The sequence below is a fragment of the Acinonyx jubatus genome, chromosome A2 (genome assembly GCF_027475565.1).
Source record: "Acinonyx jubatus isolate Ajub_Pintada_27869175 chromosome A2, VMU_Ajub_asm_v1.0, whole genome shotgun sequence".
Lineage (NCBI taxonomy): Eukaryota > Metazoa > Chordata > Mammalia > Carnivora > Felidae > Acinonyx > Acinonyx jubatus.
Window position 1 is genome coordinate 109,513,293 of NC_069383.1, and position 14,213 is coordinate 109,527,505.

The 14,213-nt window shown below is 43.0% G+C and overlaps 1 protein-coding gene across 1 annotated transcript in view; it reads right to left on the reverse strand.

Annotated features, from left to right (window-relative positions):
- The window catches only part of RPN1 (ribophorin I), a 30,018-nt gene extending 19,030 nt beyond the window's left edge, over positions 1–10,988 (reverse strand). Inside the window, exons 1-3 of the mRNA XM_027049756.2 lie at positions 10,664–10,988; positions 7,259–7,323; positions 2,752–3,058 (exon numbers count right to left, since the gene is read on the reverse strand). Of these exons, the coding sequence (XP_026905557.1) occupies positions 2,752–3,058; positions 7,259–7,323; positions 10,664–10,924 (633 nt within the window). The 5' untranslated portion in view covers positions 10,925–10,988. The remainder of the gene's footprint in view (positions 1–2,751; positions 3,059–7,258; positions 7,324–10,663) is intronic.
- Positions 10,989–14,213: the final 3,225 nt, after the last annotated feature.

Here is a 14,213-nt window from a genome sequence, read left to right on the forward strand (position 1 = left end):
TTATTTTAAAATGAAGTAAGAGGGGTGCTTGGGTGGTCCGGTCGGTAAAGTGTCCGACTTCGGCGCAGGTCATGGTCTCTAAGTTTGTGAGTTCGAGCCCCACATCAGTCTCTGTGCTGACAGTTCAAGAGCCTGGAGCCTGCTTCAGATTCTGTGTCTCCCCCCCACCCCCCCACCCTCTCTCTCTCTCTCTCTCTCTCTCTCTCTCTGCCCCTACCCTACTTGTGCACACACATACATGCGTTCTCTCTCAGAAGTATTAAATGAATAAACTTTTCAAAAAATATAAAAATTGTTTAGTAAATAAATAAAATAAAATGAAGTCAAAAATCCAAAATATTCAAAATTTAAAAGCCTATGTAGGAGAATAAACAAACCTGTCCTTAACATGAAATGAATGGTCACTCAGTTTTAAGAAAAAGAAATAAATATGCAGTTAGAGGAAACACAACCCAGAGAGTGGCCAGTCCCTCAGCTCCAGAAGTACAAGCCCCCAGGACTATCCACATGGTAACTACACCAGGAATCACAGAGCGTCACTCTCACTCCCCCCCAAAACCATGGGGCCACAGTAAACACAGGGTGCTAATTTTAGAGAAATGGGGGAACATAAATACATTTACTACAGTCTACATATATTCATAGAAAGAAAAATTAGAGGGGTGTCTGGGTAGCCCAGTCGGTTAGGTATCCGACTTGATTTCTGCTCAGGTCATGATCTCACCATTGTGAGATTAAACCCCACATCAGGCTCTGCACTGAGCATGGAGCCTACCTGGTATTCTCGCTCTCCCTCTCTCTCTCCCTCCCCTGCTCACACTTCTCTCTCTCTCGAAAATAAATTTATAAACTTAAAAAAAAAAAAATTTAGAAAAATAAACCCAAAACTAGTATACATGGTCACCAAGAACAGACAGAAGGTAAAAGTGGAAGCTAAAGTTCTCCCAATATACCATCATTTTATAAAATTAAATTAAAAAAAATTCTTAACAGTTGAAAATGACCCAAAATGAATAGCCCTAACTATGTCAAACTGACATCTGAGAAAGAAATAATTATTTCAAGTGACATTAGAACTATTTTGACTGTACATCCTCATTAACATATGTTCTAAACACAGAGATGAAAAGAAGTCTTAAATATCCATGTTATTTTTTTTTTAATGTTTCTTTTTGAGAGAGCAAGTGAAGGGGAGGGGAGCAGAAGATCCGAAGCAGGCTCTGTGCTGACAGCAGACAGCCCGATGTGGGGCTTGAACCCATGAACCATGAGATCTTTACCTGAGCCAAAGTCAGGATACTTAACCAACTGAGCCACCCGGACACACCTCCATGTATTTTATTTTATTCATTTTTTTTTTCCTCCATGTATTTTAGAGATGATGAACAAGTACATGGGTTGAAATGACAGGATTCCTCCTAAGATTTGGTTTAAAATATTACAGCAGAGGAAGAAAAGAGCGCTGAAGTGCAGTAATATTGTGAAAACCACTGAATCTAAGTGATCGGTGTATGGGAGCTTATACTATTTTCTATACTCCTGGATATGTTTGAACTTTCCTGTAACAACAAAGTCTTTTTTAAGCCTTGACTGCTCCCTCTGTATTTAAGGCCCAACGCCTAGGCTCAGTAAGGCAGACTGCTTTATGACCCCAGCAGCCACCCCAGCCAGCACAGCGCCCGGTCTCCCATCTCCAGACCTCTACCCACAATGCCTTGTCCCTCTCCCCCAACCCCCACTTCAGCTCTCCAAATGCTACCTCCTTATTTTGTATTATTATTTTTTCATGTGAGTATATTTGCTAAAACTGTGCTACACACAACTGCCCACCGTCCCTGGAAGCTACTTTATTTGTTACTCTAGTCTTGGAGGAGTCGTTTAGCTTCACCGAGTCTGTTTCCTCCTCTATAGCTAGAGCATAAAAACAAATATTTTAACTGTGCTTTTTAACTATGATTCAATGAAATGAATGATCATACTGAATACACTAACTACAGAGCCCAGGAAAAAAGACAGTCAGCAAGTTGTTCTCCCTTCCCAAATCCCCTTCTCCTCCACTGCCTGCATGCATTTAGGAAGTTAATGCCTCTGGGCTCACATTTAATTTCATGTGATGGGAGTTCTGTTAGTGTAAGACTCTGGGCCTTTTTGTCCAGAGGACCCATACACCCTAAGTAATTGTATATTTGAGAGGAATGGACAAGGCATGCTCTGTCCAGCTCCTCTTCTCCGTCTGGCATACTTGCCCACAGGCAGTTTGAGATCTCACTTCATCTGTTGGCAAGACTTCCAAGGGGAGAGGCCTGCCTTGGCCCATCTTATTTGTACAGACACTACTGTCTACATTTGGGGTTCGGTATTAGGAAACCTCCTGCAGTACCTGCAGACAAACTCTGTCTCCTTCAACCTCAGCAATCTCTAGTAATCATTGTCACTGGCTAATATTAGCCTTTGTCAGGTCCTAAATTCTTATGCAGTAATTCGGCTCAGCTCATGTGTCACTGCCTGAAAAACTCCAAGTTGCAAAATTTATAAGGTTCATTTGCCATGTTCTTCCTTACTAGAGCCTTTTTAAAAAGTCCTCCTAAACCTCCGAACCTCTATCTGTACTCCCAAAAAGAGAAAGGTGACCCCCGTGGAGTCATTTCACAGCAGGTGAAACTAGTAGTTTCACAGCCGGTCAACTAGTAGTCACTCCAGAAGAGACTCTCTGAAGGAAAGAGAGACAGAATGGACTCCACACAAGCCTACCTGACTATAAGCAGGGATGTCTCTGAAAGGTCCATAATCCAGGACGTCCTCAGAGCGCGTGGGATTCCCCAACTTGGTGTAGCTCTCCACATTTCGGGAGGCAAGCTTCACACGCATCGTCTGTGTCTTAGTCGGATAGGGAGAGTAGAAATAATGGTTCCCCTCGAACACTACAAACTGTTTCTCTGACTGGGTGATCTGGGTCGGATACGGCTGAAGCACATGGGTATAGACTGTCTCCACGATGACTGAAACCTTGGCCCCAGGATCGAGAGCAACCGGCAGCTTGACTGTGAAGAATCTCCCACTGGAGGAAGAACAAGGCAAGAGAATTAAGAGATGAAGGGTTTTTGAAAACAGGGCTAGCAACTCAAGGTCACAGCAACATTTTGTACCAAAGACGAAAGCAGTTATCTTCAAGAGATCACCTTTAACCTACTAATTTAAGCCTTTTAAGACAAATGTATGGGTATTATTTCAAAGTTGTTTATAACAATAATGGAGTACAAAACATAAAAGTCTAACAACAGGATAATAGCTAAAAGCATTACAGCAGAGGAATTCTGGCAGCCACTAAAAAAGATGTTTGGATCTGTAGAGATATTAAGCATTTCCACATCCGATGCAAATAACAGAAATCAGTTTACAAACAGCACAGTATGATCCTTCCTAAAGTATAAACATATAAATATATGTGAAGAAAAACATTACAATGAATGTTTCCTAAATGTTAATGGTAATCGTCTCGTGGAGGTTAAGCTTCATTTTGTTATTTTTTTCCAATCTGTTTTATGAGCTTGTTATCACTCTAATAACTAAAATAAAAATTAAGCTACTAGCATTTTAAACAAAAAGAGATGCCCTGGGAACTACTAAAATCCAGAAGATATTAACTCAAAAATGAACCTGAGTTTTCTAAGCCAGGAGATAATTTTTGGTAGACTCAGAAACCGTCAGTGGAAAATTAAAGGCATTTAACATGCTTCCATGCAATTTGTCCTCCAAGGTCAGAACATGGATCACTTTTGCTGACACGCCTTGAAGAACTGACATGTCTTCATCAGTTACACCATCACACATCCTATCCCTACTCTGAAGTACCCACTCAAAATATAATAAGCCCTACACCTTTTCCCAGGGTAGTCTTAACCAATTCTTGGCTTCAAGTTGCTTCTCGTCCCACACTCTGCCCTGAGCACTAAACTCCTATTTTCAAATGTTCACTAGACAGCTCTACTGACCACTGAACACACCTGTATCATTCATGATCCTGATTCCTTACTCTGTTAATATTACCACCATCTAACCATTTCTAAACCAAACCCTCTGGCATGTTCTGATGCCTCACTCTACTCCATCCTCAATATCTGGTTAATTCTGCCTTAGAATGTCGCTCAAATTCATCCCTTCCTGGCTTTCCACTGCTGCCCACCTCAGTTCAAGCAACTCTCCCTTGCCTAGATCATTGAATCTCTCCCTAATTAACCCCCAAACTCTTTCTCCCTCCAGCCCATCGACACAATGTGACACAACCCCACCTTTTCACATGACATGTCCCATTGAAACTGAATCTCACTTTAACAACCTTTCAGTGCTCCAGGGTCATCATTAGAAACAACAATTCTTACTGCAACTCAGAAGCTCCAGCTAATGAAGGTTTCTGGTTGGTAAAAGGCTAGGCAGACAGCACAGAGCTGACTATACTGGTGTATAAGGAGTAGATTTTTTCACAGATCAGAACAAAGATATTTCAGTGGTCGCATTAGGGCAGCAGGATAAATGACTTCTTTAATGTTGCCATTAAGCTTTATATAGACAGATTAATAAATTTAAAATGATCCCATTGATATACCATTACATAAAATTTTGTATGAATGAGCAAATGCCTAAGAAAAAAATTGTTATTGGGGCACCTGGGTGGCTCAGCCAGTTAAGTGTCCGACTTCAGCTCAGGTCATTATCTCATGGTCCATGACTTCAAGCCCCATGTGGGGCTCTGTGCTGACAGCTCAGAGTCTGGGGCCTGCTTCAGATTCTATTACCTCCCTCTATCTGCCCCTCCCCTGCTCCTACTCTGTCTCTGTCTCAAAAACAAACATTAAAAAAAGAAAGAAAGAAAGAAAACAATAATTAAGTCATATTCTCATTTAAAAAATTCAAAACTAATGAGAAAAGTTTTTAAAACTCTGCCAAGCAAAAAAAAAAAAAAACAAAACAAAAAAAAAAAAAAAAACCACACACACACAAACAAAAAAAGCAGAAACAAACAAACAAAACCTCTGCCAAGCAGGGAGACCGAACTTAACACTTTCTAAATTGCATGGGGACCAATAGCTGTAAGGCTCAATGGTTTGCTAGTTAAGAATCAAATTATTTTTCTTCTTTTTATGATAAACTGCAGCATAAGCTAAAGCTATTTGCCTGAGCAAACAGGATTTCTTAGCACTACTGGCATTTGTGAGTGGAGAATTCTCTGCTGGGAGGAGGGACTCATCCTGGGTATTATAGATGTTTAGCAGCATCCCTGGCTCTACCCACTAGATGCCAGTAGCACCCCTCAGCTGTAACTAAAAATGTCTCCAAAGATTGCCAAATGTCCTGGGCAGGGTGGGAGCAGGACATGACCATTCCCTCCCCCAGTTAAGAATCACAAATCTAGGGGCACCTGGGTGGTTCAGTCAGTTAAACGTCTGACTTCAGCTCAAGTCATGATCTCACAGCTCATGAGTTCAAGCCCCACGTCAGGCTCCATGCTAACAGCTCAGAGCCTGGAGCCTGCCTCTGATCTGTGTCTCCCTCTCTCCCTGTCCTTCCCCCACTCGCTCACTCGCTCTCTCTCACTCTCAAAAACAAAATAATAAACATTAAAAAAAAAAAAAAAGAATCACTAACCTAAAAAATTTCTTTTGGGGCTCCTGGGTGGCCCAATTAGTTAAGCATCTGACTTCGGCTCAGGTCATGATCTCATGGTTCGTGAGTTCAAGCCCCATGTTGGGCTCTGTGCTAACAGCTCAGAGCCTGGAGCCTGCTTCGGATTTGGTGTCTCCCTCTCCCTCTCTCTCTGCCCCTCCCCGGCTTGCACTCTATCGCTCCCTCTCAAAAATAAACAAACATTAAAAAAATTAAAATATGGGAAGGCAAGCTGGTGCAGCCACTCTGGATAACAGTATATGGGGGTTTCCTCAAAAAATTAAAGATAGAACTACCCTACAACCCAGTAATTGCACTACTAGGTATTTATCCAAGGGATACAGGGATGCTATTTCGAAGGGGCATATGCACCTCCATGTTTATAGTAGCACTATCGACAACAGCCAAAGTATGGAAAGAGCCCAAATGTCCATCGACAGATGAATGGATAAAGAAGATGTGGTATACATATACGACGGAGTATTACTCGGCAATCAAAAAGAATGAAATCTTGCCATTTGCAACTATGTGGATGGAACTGGAGGGTATTATGCTAAGCAAAATTAGTCAGAGAAAGACAAAAATCATATGACTTCATTCATATGAGGACTTTAAGAGACAAAACAGACGAACATGAAGGGAAACAAAAATAATATAAAAACAGGGAGGGGAACAAAACATAAGAGACGCTTAAATACGGAGAACAGAGGGTTACTAGAGGGGTTGTAGGAAGGGGGATGGGCTAAATGGGTAAGGGGCACTAAGGAATCTACTCCTGAAATCATTGTTGCACTATATGCTAACTAATTTGGATGTATATTTAAAAAAAATAAATTTAAATAAGTAAAATAAAAATAAAAAATGTTTTCTTCCTACATCATTCATTCAACAAATATTTCAGTGCCCAGTTGACAACATGCAACATACTGATAACTGCTGAAGCTGTGTGATAAGATATACGAGGGTTCTGTATTCAATTCTTCCTGCTTTATATGTATTTTGGAAAATATCCTTAACAAAGTGTTTTACAGTAACTAAGAAGTGCCAGGCCCCTTGCTGGGTGCTGAGGTTAAAGCAGAGAACAAGGTAAGCCCAACCCCAGCCTTCACAGAGCTCAGTCTACCTCATGCAAAGAAACATCGCTTTCAGTGCCCTGAAGGCTCAAGAAGAGGTAAAGGGGTAAGAGCTGTCTGCCCTTTGGAAAGAGAACGGTAGCAACAACAAATGGGTGGCTATTTATTGAGGCCAACGGCCTGGAGTTCTCACATACCAGCTCTCTCCACCCATTGGCTGGGGATCCCTATCCCCACAGGGATTAGCAGACTCGATCTGGTATGGAAAGTAGCTACCTTCTTGTAAAACAAACTGCCACTTTTAGGGGCAATTTTAGCAGGAGTAGTCAGAAAAGACATAAATGGGCCCAGAACATGTCACAGCATCTTGCTCACTACCACACACTATATTAATTGAAACAGCCTCTAAAACACCGAACACTGTATTCATTTCCAAAGCAACTATCCTACCTTATGATTCCCACCGCGATCTGATAACCTGTAACAAGAAGATATGTAGATATTCTGACTGTTTGGTAGCTTACCTTTTACCCTTAATTTTGGTTTCTCGTACTTCTAGATTGTTCTCTTCCTCATCTTCTCCCTTCACCTGTAACAGGACAGAAGAGGTTATTCTTTTTTTTTTTTTTTTTGTCTTTTGCCTCTAAGTTTGAGTCAACAATTAACTAACTGCCTCAGAATGTCCACAGTGAAGTATTCAAACTACCAGAACTTTTTAAAGACTGAATTCTGGTTTCTGTAATGTTTTTTTTTTTCATCTGAAACATAAGAACATTGCCAAAGACTTACTTTTGCACTGAATAAGCTGTATAATGAGCTCTATAAGTACCTAACATTCTCTCCTGAATGATCAAATACACACATATAAATAAAAATTAGGCTTGTGGCGGGTACTCTCTCTCAAATAAACTTTAAAAAACAATTTATACTCACACTTTACATTTCCAAATATAAAGGCGACGTTTTCTTCTTCATTTACATTCAAATACACATTTGCACAGAAAATAAATAGGATCATTTACTGTTGTGGTAGAAAAGTCTCCCATGGGGCCAAAACTGGTTCTACTTGCATAAAAGAAGTTAACAGTGGCCTAAGCCCTTGGGGAGAAGGAGCCAACAGCCACTGCTTATCACACTCCCTTATTCTTATCCTTCACTGCACCAGATGTATAACCAGGAAGAAAATATTAACTCCAGCAGGCTGCAGGGTCTATCTCAGAGTAGACACCCTGAATCGTGAGACTGTAGAACAGATTATAAGGAAAACACTTCTGCACACTGATCTGCCAACCCAACCTCTACTAAAAAAAAAAAAAAAAAATTAAGGCTACTTTTTGGGCTGAAGAACTTTTTCCCAGTAGGGTACACAGAACTATAACAAAGAAGCAGCCATTTTTAACATTTTTAAAAATTTTTTTAATGTTTATTTTTGAGAGAAAAAGTGACAGAGTACAAGTCGGGGAGGGCAGAGGAAGAGGGAGACACAGAATCCAAAGCAGGCTCCAGGCTCTGAGCTGTCAGCACAGCGCCCGTGGGGCTTGAACTCACAAACCGTGAGATCATGACCTGAGCCAAAGTCAGATGCTTAACCAACTGAGTCACCCAGGAGCCCCTTTTTTTAATATTTTTAAATGCCTAGGGCATCGGGCTGGCTCAGTCAGTTAAGCCTCTGACCCTTGATTTTGGCTCAGGTCATGATCTCATGGTTCATGGGATGATGGTTAGCGAGACTGGAGCCCAAGTCAGGCTCTGCGCAGCTTGGGATTCTCTCTCCCTCTCTTTCTGCCCCTACTGCGCACACGCGCTCTCTCTCTCTCTCAAAATAAGTAAACATTTTATAAATAAATAAATAAAAAGGGGTGCCTGGCTGCCTCAGTGGGTAGAGCACGCAACTCCTGATCGCAGCGTTGTAAGTCCCAGCCCCACTTCCGGTATAGGGATTAAAAATAAAATCCTTTAAAAAAAAATAAGATAAAAATAAATAAAATGCCTAAAAGTAATTATACAGCCATCCTCAATAAAGCTGTACAGGCTAATAAAAACAAATTTCATCACTTTGGAATTTTATCACAATGGTAACATTCTAGTACACTCGTGCTTATCACTATTCAACTATATGTTGATTTGTCTTAATAAAAGATATTAATTAATAAAAGATCGGAGAGACAAAAGATCTCAAATATAGGGTCATACGACAGGACAAATACTAAGATGGGTCCTGGTAGTAAGATGAGGAACCACTAGCTCCTCATCAGTAATCACCATTGTCCCTTCAAACCAGTTCCTAATATTCTATATGGAGGGCTGAAGATAACCTACTGAAAAAACTTCTGGCAATCTCACCAGAGCCTCCAAGTCAACCGTTGAAGAGTACACACCCTCTTTGCTAAGTGTTACACTTCCCATTGGGACAGGAGTATAAGGGAACACATACATCCCTTTAACTTGTGCCTCTCATGAAACTAAGAAATTAACAAATGATTTTGAATAAATTTGGTAATGTGACTGCCGCTCTTACATCCCAACACAACCCTACCAGAGACATCTGGACCAAATGAGGCAACGTGGTAAAGCGAAGAGCACACAACGTTTGAAACTAACCTAAGCCCAGGTTCACTCATTGCTCTAAAACCTGACACAGGGAGGTTTAAATAACTCCTAGACCGCACTCCTCACCTGCAGTAGGCCTACACACACCTCAAAGGGTCGTTGTGAGGATTAAAGAGAATGTACTTAAACGACCTAACCAACACAAAGCAGACTGCCAGTAAGACGTGTGGTACGGTAATCTAGCTTGCTCAAAAGCATTCTCCAGCATGATGGCAGACGGCTTCTGCTACCGTCTTGTGGCAACTTCAATAAATCAGGACTAGTTTTAATAAAAGAATGGGATTTAACATTCAAAACATTCAAAGGTGGAAGCACCAACTTAAATGAAGTTTTGATCCATCTTTACACACACCTTTGAGTAAAACCGTGTGTTCCATCATGGACAAGGCACAAAAGGGAACAGGAGTGGTTTCAGAAGTATGATCTCTATAAACCCAGCTTTATAGCTCCAGATTCGGTCAGAGAGGAAGGTGTACTTACAATATGACACTGTAATGACTATTCTCCTCGCAACAAATAATTGGGTAATCACTTAACGGATGTTGTTTAATGAAAAAAGTAATAAAAAGCCAAACCTATGAATACGTAAGCCAACGTTTCCTTTCCTCGAGTTATAAAAGTGTTCACTGAAACGCCATGAACAAGAACAATAGCAAACTTCCAAGCCCTATACTGGTCAGTGCAAGAATGAGAACCGGTAGGGGGAAGGGAGTGAATTGGGACTTTACCTTTCTGTACAGTTCAAAAGAGGTTTCATTACCTATGTGACTTTTTAAAATAACTTTAAGGAGAGGGACACTTAAAAAGCATTCTTTGCAACCTTAAGTACATTACAACAACGGTTTCAAATTACAAACGGGAAAACACGCAATGTTACATTTCTGATTGTACGGGATGATGGCTAGAACGAAGCACCTACAATGGGCCAGACACCGAATTAAGGGAATGATACCCATCTGGGCTCACATCTTGGTCCTCCAGTTGGGCTCCCGCGTCAAGTCGTGGGACACGACAAGTTTGCTGCACTCCCGCGCCCCGCCAGGCCCTTCCAGAGGCGGCCCCTCCCCTGGCTTCCCCGGACTGGGGGGCTCGCACGGCCCGAGGCCAGCCGCGGGGTCCGCCCGGCGGCCCAGGAGGGGCCCGCGGTGAGGACTGGTGGACCGCGGTCGGGGCGGTTGCCCACGTGGGCGGCGGCCGCTCTCCAGCAGCCTTACGCTGACGTGTCCGAGGCGGCGGAACGAGCGCGCGCAGACACCCACGGCTCCGCGCTTCCTCCGAGGCCGAGAGGGGCGCGGCACCCGAGGCCCGCTCGCACTCACCTGTACCCCGAGGTGCGCCAGCCGGGCCTCGAGCTCGGGCTCCAGGGCCAGGAGGAAGGAGGCGGCGCGGGACGAGGAGCCGCCGCCCGGGTGCACCAGGACCACCTCGGCCGTCACCTTGGCCAGATGGCTGCTGAGGTCCACCGTGCGCTTCACGTCCTCGTTGACCAGCAGCGGTGCCTCCGGGGAGGCGCTGCCCGGCGCCGGGGCCCAGGCCCCGAGCAGCAGAAGCAGTAGCAGGCGGGCGGCGGGCGCCTCCATGACCGGGACGAGCTGAGCCGCAGGCCGCGCGGAGCGCCGCCGCCGCCCCGCCTCCGGCCACCGTGCAGCAGCTCATTGGGCCCGGGCTGGCGCCACAAGATGGCGGCGCCCACGGAGGAAGGACCCCGTCTCCATGGCAACGGGAGGCCTGCTGGGCGCCCGACTGCACACGCCTTCACCTTTGCCAATCTCCTCTCCTGGGATAACAATGGCTTTCTGCTCCAGAGAGCGACAGCAACCAAGACAGAAGCCACAGTGTCTTCTGCAAACGGAGAAACTAAACCCTAGGCGAAAGCTTAAGCAGAAACTGGCTAACTGCACGGTCCCAAAGTATCTCCCATACAATATTTAGTAATTAGAAAAAGGGAAACAATAATAAGTTTATGGTGGAGAATCTTAGAAACCACCACCTTAACCAAGTGATCAAGATTAAGATCACCAATTATAAGACTTAGTGACAGCATGTACTCACTCCTTTGATACACCCAGAAGGACACCTCTCTTCTGTGGTATTGTCAAAGAATTGCTGAAAATGTACGTTATAACCTCAACGCAACCATAAGAAACCTCAAACCAAAAATTCTTTGACTTTACCCTAGTGAGACCTATTTCAGATTTCTGTCCTCCGGAACTATAGAAATAATAAATTTGTATTGTTTTAAGCCACTAAGTTTGTGGTAATCTATTAGCAGCAGTAAGAAACTATTACAAAAGGCAATCTCTCTGAGGGCAGAAAGTTATCTAGATTGTTAATCCCAGGATCCCAGGGTGTCAATAAATATTGAATGAATACATACACTTTTCATTATAAATATTATTACCCCACGGGGCACCTGGGTGGCTCAGTTGGTTAAGTGTTCTACTCTTGATTTCTGCTCAGGTCATGATAAGTTTGAACCCCATGTTGGGCTCTGTGCTGATGGTGCAGAGCCTGCTTGGGATTCTCTCTCTGTCTCCCACTCTCTGTGCCCCTCCCCTGCTCGCTCTCTCACTCTCTCAAAATAAATAAATAAACTTAAACATTTTTTAGTAAGTACTATCCCTGTTTTGTAGATTATTAAACTCAAGTATCAAAGCCAATAAATGCCAACTTGTTTGGAAACCAGGACTGTTTCTGAACTGGAGCTCTTTCCACCACCCCCACACCCTTGAATAAAATCCCAGATCTTCATTGACAAAAAGAAACATTAGGGATCCCAATCTAATTCTTATTTCACAGATTGAAATACAGTTCCAGAGAGGGTAGCTTATCCAAAGTCACACAGCTATCAAAGAGCAGACCTCAGACTAGGAAGCCAATCTCCTAACTCTCCATCAAAAATGCCAGAATGGATAGCATTAACCGTGTTAACACAGTCATTATTAAAATACAATACAGGGAAGTTGCTTTGGCCGAGTCTATTGCAAATCTAGGGCCATCCACCAGGTCCCAAATGAAAAAAACCAATTTGATTTTTTCCACCAAGTGACAGGGCAAAGATCCCTGAATTATCCTGGAGTTTCAGACGTTCCATTGTCCCTGGGTATCTTCTATCTTGGTCACAGTCTACTTCTCCCTCACTCACTCTCATTTCTCTTGCCAACACCAGTTAAGTGAGCTTAGAGCACTTGGGGCACCTCCTGCCCCACTCTAGTCTTCAGAGGCTGTAGCCCAGCTAATGGCTCACTCATGTGGTTATTGGCAGGAGGTGTCAGAGACAGCGACCAAGACAGAAGCCAGAGTGTCTTCTGCAATGTGTTGATGCCAAATGAGCCAACCTTTTAGAATCTCTAAAATTAAGACAGAGGGTTTTCTTAGATCCCAAGTTAGGGCAGCTGCCCAGGAAACACACTCTTCGCAGGGAAGACGATGTTCCAGAGAATGAACAGCTTTCACAGGGTTATATATATTTTTACACCTTGTAAAAGATCAGAAGATTATAGATTCGCATACAGACAAAAATCACAAGTTTTAACATCAAGAAATGCAGGGAGTAGGAGCACTGAAAGCTATCTTGAGGACAAGATGGTTTTCCCTCATTTACAAAGTAGGTGCACAATGCCATGTATGTATGGCAGGCCATCAACTGGGCCTTGGTTTAAACAAAGTTTATGTCAGGCTGACACAGAAAGAAATCTAAAATGGCTTCCCTTTCAGTTTTCTCTCTTATCAAATGTAACCTCAGAAATGACATACCATCATTTCTGCCATATTCTATTGGTGATAGACCAAACCATAGTGCAGCGTAGGAAGGGATTATGCAAGGCCATGGTACCAGGAGGCAGACAGAGATAGCTGGGGACCATTTTGGAGGGAGGCAACCACAAAGGGTACCAGGTCAGTCTTCATCTTCTGTTCTTCTAGTCCTACTCCTAGGAGGCAACTGCTGCTCCCATTTCTTTGGTTTCCTTGCAAAGATAGTCACAAAGATAGTCACATGACCAGTACAGGTTGTGATCTCACGGTCCGTGGGTTCAAGCTCTGTATTGGGCTCTGGGCTGACAGCGCAGAGCTGGAGCCTGCTTCAGACTCTGTGTCTCCCTCTCTTTCTGTCCCTCGCCCACTTGCACTCTGTCTCTCTCTCAAAAATAAATTTTAAAAAATTAAAATCATCTGAGAACAATTCATGAATTTTACACACACACACACACACACACAATTAATCCCTCTTACCTCTGTGTCCCCTACTAGGTAGTCTATATACCCGTCTTTCTTTACAGGCAAGGGGAACACCAAACTGTAATTCATCCTTTCCCATGATGTGCATGTGGTATTGCAGATGCTCACTAAAAAGGTACAGAGAAGTGTTTCCATTCAGTCAAGTGAGTTTAAGAAATAACACTCTGCACATTAGCAAGATCAGGAAACCTTCCTTACTATTCCCTTATTTTGGAAAGACAGAACTACCCAGATATTACAGAAAACAAGGTCAAACACTGAGCCTATCAATTACCCATAGAAGAATGTTCAGGACAGTTATTTTATTTAGATCCCAAATTCCTATTGTCATGTGTATTAGTCAAAACTCTTTTGGTGGCACGAGATAGAAACCCCACTCAAAATGGGCATAGTAGTATGCAGTGCAAACTGCTCTTAGAAAATTCCCAAACAACAATGGATTAAACAAGAAGAATGTTTATCTCTCATGTAATAATCCTATGGAGCCCAGGAACCCAGCTTCCTTCAATAAGATTACTCACCCATCCTTAACACATGGCTTCCATGTCATGAACCAAGATGGCTGCCTCTGCTTCCTCATAATGTCTATATTCTGCCCTAATGGGAAGAGAGAAGGGGGAAGAAGAGAGC